General features: G+C 37.0%; 1 protein-coding gene across 1 annotated transcript; it reads right to left on the bottom strand.

Annotated features, from left to right (window-relative positions):
• Positions 1–899: 899 nt before the first annotated feature.
• On the bottom strand, positions 900–5060 carry LOC135219009 (uncharacterized). Its single transcript, XM_064255444.1, has 2 exons — positions 5015–5060; positions 900–1222 (listed from the first exon to the last, which is right to left on the bottom strand). The coding sequence occupies exons 1-2, from the start codon at positions 5058–5060 to the stop codon at positions 900–902; spliced, it is 369 nt and encodes a 122-aa protein (XP_064111514.1).
• Between the last annotated feature and the right edge of the window lie 3067 nt (positions 5061–8127).

Raw genomic sequence — 8127 nt, 5'->3', positions numbered from 1 at the left:
GTCTCCCCAGGATCAAGCGCACACAAAAAAAGCATAAAGTCCTATGTTATTGCTGTATTAAATCAAGCTATACTCGCTCCTAAGTTTGCTTGCTTGCATACTTGTTTACTACAGTTTAGATTCTAGGTATTATGGACGATTGCATATTCAGTCTCTGCGTGTTTGATAGTGATGTCTATAAATTAATTAGGTTTTAAATATGAAAATTATTAACATTAAGATATATTGCATACATACTTAAGAACACACACACACACTCACATATTTGTACACACACACACACACACACACTTACATATATATATATATATATATAGATATATATATATATATATATATATAATATATATATATATATATATATATTAAATTATAATTAATGACAGAGTGATGAAAATTGATTTTTTATAAGAAAAACTTTGTTTCACCACTTTCAGTACACCTGGACTTGTACTTGTTTTTATTGCGTAATGCTATATATTTTCTGAAAACTCTTTTTTCCCTCATATTAATTACTTTTTTTTTTGGGGGGGAGAGGGGGGGGGGAGGGGGCCATCCTTAGTTTGGTTTGCAAAGCTCTTCCATTAGACGCTATGAAGGCCATAGATATTTTCCCCCGTCTTTCGTGTTTCCGTGATGTTTTCCCAAATATCCTCCTGATATTTTTGCTCTTTAATCTCTCTTGTATTTTCTCCGTCGAAGATTCTCTTCTCTTCTAATTTTTCTTGGGTTTTCATCGACGGAGAATCTCTTGTTGGATATTCCGTCTCCCCTCCGGGATTCTTTCTGATTTATGGAATGGAAATTCAAGGAAAATGCTTTTACACCACTCTCGGAACTACTACTGAATGTTAGGCTAATGCTCCTTCATTATGCAGACATTGGAAGCGAGAAGGGGGTTATAGAGGGAGAAGCAGTGGGAGAGGGAGTAGAGAGGAGGAGGAGGAGGAGGAGGAGGAGGAGGAGGAGGAGGAGGAGGAGGAAGGAAGGTTTGTTGGTGGAGTCATCGGATGGGACTGGTGTTGGAAGTGGAGGAGTTGGATGAGGTAGGGGTGGTGGTAGGATGGCAGGAAAGGAGGAGGTGGTGGTGGTAGCGGAGGGGGAAGAGGGAGAGGGTGTAAGTAGGGGAAAGGGGGAGGGAGGGGCTGTAATATAGGTGGAGTTATTGGAAGGGGAGGATGATCAGGTGGCAGAATGTAGGGGAGGGGCTGTATATGGCAGGCTGTAAAAATAGAGCGGTGTGGTGGAGGAATAAAAAAAGTCGATAAGTTATAAAAATAAGAAGACAATAATGAGGAAGGAAGTTAGACGATGGGTAGATGGATTAGAAACTTATTTTCCATTAGTAATGAGAAGACCGTGATGGAAATTGCGAACGCCAACAGTAAAAAAAAAAAAAAAGAAAAAAAAAATTTCAGATCTCGTTTAAAAATGTTTGTCTTTTCCTCTGCTGCTTCTTATTGTTCATTCCTGTCTCTTTCATTTTAAGTTTTATTCGAGTAATGTACACTATTAGTCATCATTCATTGCGCATATAATTGACGTTTGTATCTGTATATATATATTTGCACATTTTTATATAATAATAATAATAATAATAATAATAATAATAATAATAATAATAATAATAATAAAAGCGCTTCGGTGGCGTGGGTGGTATGGTGTTTGCATCCCACCTCGGTGGTCGCGGGTTCGATTCTCGACCCATTCCATTGAGGAGTGAGAGATGTGTATTTCTGGTGATAGAAGTTCACTCTCGACGTGTTTCGGAAGTCACGTAAAGTCATTGGTCCCGTTGCTGAATAACCACTGGTTCCATGCAACGTAAAAACACCATACAAACAAACAACAACAACAACAACAATAATAATAATAATAATAATAATAATAATAATAATAATAATAATAAAAGTCTTAATTTCAGGCAGAGGACAAGGGCATATTTTTCGCTGAGTTGTAAATCCTTGCGAAATATGCAGGGATTGGGCGAAAATTTACTAATACTTAAAAACTTTGGACACAGCATTAAGGTAAAAGTTAGTTCGTGCGCCATTATGTCTTTGAAACACGCCGATTTGATTATAGGTGCTTTTCCCATTATTTTATTTTATTATTTCTCAGGTGGTTTGAATTTGTTTTATGGTTATTTTCATTACTATCAGTTAATTTGTATTTAATGGCCTCTACGTTATATTTAAAATATTTTTTTTATTAATATAAAGATAAAGATTTTGCAAGCGAATTGTAGTTAGCAAGTTGACCAGTTGTCTTAATTTCATTGCAAGGGACAAGTTGTATGTATATATATGTGTTTGTGTGCATATCTGTGTATGTATGTGTTAATGAAATGTTTTAAAACACGTTCCGTTAAATCTCAGAATTCGTCAGTTGCCCCAAATAGTGAATTATGTACACTGTGCTTCGTGAGTTTCAGTATGCATTACAGGTAGCTAAGGTGACATCGGCAGTCCCACAGGTCACTAGTGACCTGATTAAGATTCCTTCGTCACTTCGCAAACTTCCTCAATATTACGTGTTTCATAGCAATGCCGAAAGCTTCTTGTCTGTATGTAGCCTGGTGTCGCCATTGCGCGACGTAATTTGTACAGAATTTCATGAAACCTGCTTTATTGGTTATTGAGTCGACTTTTTATGCTCGTAACTGCTAGGGAGACGGGCATATGTTAAAGCCTTTTCGCTCAGCGATGGTGGCTTCAGACATTGATACCTTTCTAAGTTAGCGCAATTATTCTATCATGATGTTATTAGCTCCATGCCCTTGTCCCTGACATCTACAACCAGTTTATCAGGCATAAGGTACGTAGGTCATTACTTTGGTTAAAGAGACATGATTGTCTTTAACATAACGTGAATCAATCATCCTGGCTCTTCCGACAGACGATAAGATTTAAAAGATTGCCTAAGATTGCCTGCAGATGCGCCTTAGGTTTCATCTTAGTTATGTGCGACCTTTTGTGTTTTAATTTGATAGTCTTCAATTTGAATCAGCGCTTCGGTTTTTTTCATTATTATTTATGTGTTGTGTGTGTTTCGTGTAATCAACCATTCAAAGAATTGTTTCGCAACTGGATTCCACGAAAAATTCATCCGAATGGATGCGGATTATTCTTGGATGAAATATTTAGGTAATCGTTAATATTTGTCGGTTATTAGAAAACGCCACTGCCATTTATTGAAGAAAAAAAGAATTAAAAGAATTAATACATTATTTTAACTGAGAGAGAGAGAGAGAGAGAGAGAGAGAGAGAGAGAGAGAGAGTTCACATAAACCCTATATAAGATTATATATCACGCTGAAACTTTTGCTATGAGAAAGTCTATAGATTTTCCGCATATTGTGTATCTGCGCTATCAAAGCTGAAGGTTTTTAGGTTTACATTAGTGTCTGCCTATTTGTATGAGTAGGTCTTAGTAATATATCTCAAGAACGGCTAAGAGAATAAAGATCCACAATTATGTAGTAAAGTGTACGACTATGTGCAAGTAAAAACAAAGGCTTTCGAACGCGTAAACACTGATGAGGACAATTTTTTTGCTTTTATTTAGTGACACAGTTTACTATATAATTGTCGATTTTTATTACATAACAGTTTTTCACGATTGTGAATTTCTTAGCTTGTCAGTTATGTTCATAATGTAACTTTCTCTTTTGATTTAACTCAAGGGAGAAATTAACCTTATATTGAAGACTTGATGCACTGGAAAATGATCTCACTTGAGAACCATACCCTTACTGATGTTCATTATATAACCACCTAAAGGATATCTCTCTCATGAGGATATCTCTCTCATGGTCCCTCAACATCTGTGGTCCCTCTCTTAAAAGAAATGCCTCATGTGTAGTCTATTTGTGTTCTGCTACAAATCTTTAATTTTCGATAAGATTCTTAGACAATATTTTAGAAAAATGTTTTAATTGAGCAACCTTGTTGGTCATTTTTGTGAGCTACAACCAGTAAGAATTGGGAGAGAGAAGAAGAAGAAGAAGAAGAAGAATAGAGAGAGAGAGAGAGAGAGAGAGAGAGAGAGAGAGAGAGAGCTCACCTGATACCTCGATTCTCCTCTCTAAATAAAATAACTTGAGCAATGGGTAAGGTCCACCAGCCACAGTAATCGTATCTGCCCTGGCTTTATCCTTTGTAAGTTTGTGTGCGTCCTTGCGTTCCTGCATGTGTACGTGTGGATGTATGTATGTATGTGCGGCGTGTTCCTGGGTTCCTTTCAGAGTTCCCGAGATATGCAAGTGACCACATACCTCCTCTGGGCAGCCAACATCAAAAGGGGATTATGTGGAAAAAAGGAACCTCCACTGAATTGTAAATACCTTCTCAAGGAAAGCGGCCAAAGAATAATCTTGAGGAAGCCAGGAAGATCTCTCTTCTTAAGAGCAGGAGGAAGAGGAGGACCAGGAGAAACAAAAAGAGAACGAGAGGTGGGGGGGGGGGATTTGTTGTTGTTGCTCAATGGGAAGGGGGATGACTGCGTGGGTGTGCGTCAGGATGCAGGTATGTCAAGAGACATAGAAAATACTTTTACCGATGAACAATTTTATCCTCTCAGCCCCCCCCCCCCCCCCCCACCCCCTCCTCCACCCCCCCCCCCCCCCAAAAAAAAAAAAAAAAAAAAAAATATATATATATATATATATATATATATATATATATATATATATATATATATATATATATATAACTAGAAAACCAGTAATAAAAGTGATAGGGTAAGAAGTAGAGTATATTAAAGCTTACTAACCTTCCTGCACATTTGCAAGGAGGAAAGATAGACTTCAAAAATAGAGGATAGACGGGCTGAAATAGGTTTAGGAAAGGAGGGTGCGTAACATCCAGAAAGCGCAAGAGCGCATTGAAGATAGAAGTGAATGGCTGTGTATGGATAGTGATGTGAGAATATTGCCGGCAAGGAAATCAGGTATTAAGTCAGGCCATTTCGACTTAAGACGAGGCTAAAGTGCTTTTGTGTCATCCTCTCTTACCTGCACTTATTCTTAGTTCAAATCCTTCAAGGCTCAGTGCTAACATCTTTTGTTTCATAAGGTTGATTATTATTGTGGAATTATATTTTTACTTGAATAAGGAAAAATCGTTGTAGTAGTTTTAAACAACGGTAAGAACGACAAGTTTTCTTTCGTGAAAATTAACCTTATTTTACAAGTTTATACAGAAAAAACCAATGGGTAGTATGGCGAAAGATAGGCAATTAAAGATAGGTATTAAAGTGGTAGTTTTCAGGGCACGCAGCGAAGAATCCCATTGGGCTTGTATGAACCAAATTGGTCATCCACTGATGCATTTCATTATAGGAAGATGATTAAGGTCACGTTTGAAATACTAAGGCCTTGGGTGGAGTCGCTGAATTTGACATTATGGGATTCCCAATCTGGTATATGAATTTCTGTAATTTCACACCTCCCACCTTACCCCAGTTTTGTCAATGCTTTCCGAGCAGTAAGTTAGATGTATCAAAGGATTACAAACACATGGAGAGGAGCAGGGGATAGCACTTTGTCCCCAAAGAATTGCTAAAAATCGAAAGGAACTACCCTCTGTGAATAAAAAAGTTAAATATATATCATCATTAATGCCTCAGATGAAGGGTGACTCAGAGGGCTGCTGTGACATTCAACTACTCATATCGTTCCTGTGAACGCCTCAGTGTCGTGGTCGGTATGGTCTTGGCCTGCCACCTCGGTGGCCGTGAGTTCGATTCTCGGGCATTACATTGAGGTGTTAGATATGTGTATTTCTGGTGATAGAAGTTCACTCTCGACGTGGTTCGGAAGTCACGTAAAGCCGTTGGTCCCGTTGTTTAATAAACACTGGTTCCATGCAACGTAAAAGCACCATACAAGGAAAATATCATTCCTGTGCTTTATATGCCACAAGTTTCCACTTATCTCCAGCCTCCCTGCTTAAAGTTCTCATCCTAGTAGGTCAGGATCATCTAAATCGTCTGGTGCACACAGAAGTACCAGGAGTTGAGCATTGTTCGAGACATCTCCATCTCCCTTTCCTCAATATACCATCTACAAACATATCTTAACCCTAATTTCCATTATACTGTTATTTTCTTTTTAGTTCGAGAAAGTTATTTAGTTAAAGTTTCATTGTCATACCAATCCATGCCCTTATAACAGTTCAGAGCTTACAAGGCTTCTTTAACTAACTTTCATATGCAGTTGTCGTTTATTTGATTTTTAAATCTTATTCAGGCTGCCATTGTTTGATTTGAAAGATTCAGCTTCATTGATCGATTCCACATCTATTTTTTTTTATCATTTCGTCCACACTTTGTCCTCATTACGTATGTTTTAGATTTATTTTGAGTCATATCTTTATATATTTAATGTACTGTATTCAGCAAGTATTGTCAATTTTATGGTGTTTTACGGGTTAAAGCGAGATCATCTGCATATTCTAACTTTCAAGTTTCTATTTTTTCGCTATTCTGATCTTGCTCTTCCATCTTCAACCTTTTATTTTTGTAAGATCCATGAGAAGGATAAACAGCAAAGATGGAATAACATTCCCTTGTAGCACCCCACTATTTACTGCAAAATCACTTAATAAGGCCACCCCTCCCCCTTTGGATGATTTCAGTTAGCTTCACATATTTAACGGGAGCACCACAGTGACGCAAGAATTTCCATAATATAGGTCTTGTGGAGGATGTCAAATGCCTTCTTGTATTCAGTAAATGTTATCAGGACGAGTTTTTTTAAATTCCATACACTATTGCACAATGTGTTAACGCAAATATTTGATGTGTGGAACTCAGCCTTTTCTAAACGAGCTTGTTCATTTCTAACTTTTTTTATCTATTTCTTTTTTCTCACTCTGTTAAGCATAATGAAAATTTTTTTATACCCGACTTCAGTGCAATACCTATCATACTTTAGTTTTGAATTCCTATTCCAAATCACCAGGCTATGTGTACGATGTGTTATTCCGGTTGTAGTTAATGTCATGTGCGCAGTGATTCCATTATACCCCAGTGTTGTCCATCTCTTATGCTTCTATACTATCGATTCTATTTCAACAAATATGAATTCAGTCTTAATTAAGCACCTCGAGTTCTTCGTCAGTTTCTGGTATATCAGTTAAACTATCACACTCATTCATGACCTTATTTGACAGGTATTCCTTCTGTTTTTACCTAAGGATGTTTTATTAATAATTGGCGGGCTACCTTATCTAGACTAGTACTTCTTATACCCTACATTTACTACTAAACACACACACACATATATATATATATATATATATATATATATATATATATATATATATATATATATATATATATATATATTTAAGAGGATAATCACATCCTTGCTCTCAAAGGACGGCTATTTCTAGACCACTTTCATGTCTTCCATATTCAAGGGTATGCGAAAGTTACCACATAAACGGCATAAATGTGCAACGAACGGAAGGGGGGAAGAAAAGGTTGATGAATTTTTAAAGATTTCATTGAATTGTAAATATATTGACAAGGAAGCCGGGGAGATTCCTTCGAAAAAAGAGGAAAGTGAATCCGAAAAAGAAAAAGTAATCCTTTTGCTGTTTTCGTTCAAAAGTTCAGCTTTTATGGTATATCAGAGAGAGAGAGAGAGAGAAGAGAGAGAGAGAGAGAGAGAGAGAGGTATGTAACAAGGAAAAGGACGTTTCATTACCTTACAAAGAATCGATTTTTATTTTTAGCTCTTAAGTTTTTTTTTTTTTTTCTCAGGAAGGTAATTTGTTGATGGACCATAAGTATTTGATGTGATTCTGATTTAATGGTATAGAACAGAAATCACTAGTGTTATATCAGGACGTCGATTGACTCTCTAGTGAGCTATAATGTAAAACAGATTTGAAGCAGAACTCTGAAGATGAAGGGTGAGTTATTGGATGGTCAACGTATTCAGACGATTTTCAGAAATAGGATGATCAAAGGTTATCCTTTTCAGATAAAGGGATCAGTCTTGCATTGCATTTCTGAAGCGCGTGCGTTCTCTCTCTCTCTCTCTCTCTCTCTCTCTCTCTCTCTCTCTCTCTCTCTCTCTCTCTCCACGAGTTGATTTTGCTGGCAATTGTAATTGTA

This window comes from Macrobrachium nipponense, chromosome 1 (assembly GCF_015104395.2).
Source record: "Macrobrachium nipponense isolate FS-2020 chromosome 1, ASM1510439v2, whole genome shotgun sequence".
NCBI classification, from domain to species: domain Eukaryota; kingdom Metazoa; phylum Arthropoda; class Malacostraca; order Decapoda; family Palaemonidae; genus Macrobrachium; species Macrobrachium nipponense.
This window is presented reverse-complemented; position numbering and strand designations above follow the sequence as displayed.

What these genes read in the sequence shown, in the direction of transcription:
- LOC135219009 (XM_064255444.1), bottom strand. Translation starts at nt 5,060, where the DNA reads ATGTTAGCACTGAGCCTTGAAGGATTTGAACTAAGAATAAGTGCAG. An exon ending in TGAACTAAGAATAAGTGCAG is followed by an intron (nt 1,223 to 5,014) that starts GTAAGAGAGGAT and finishes CTATTTTTACAG; the next exon opens with CCTGCCATATACAGCCCCTC.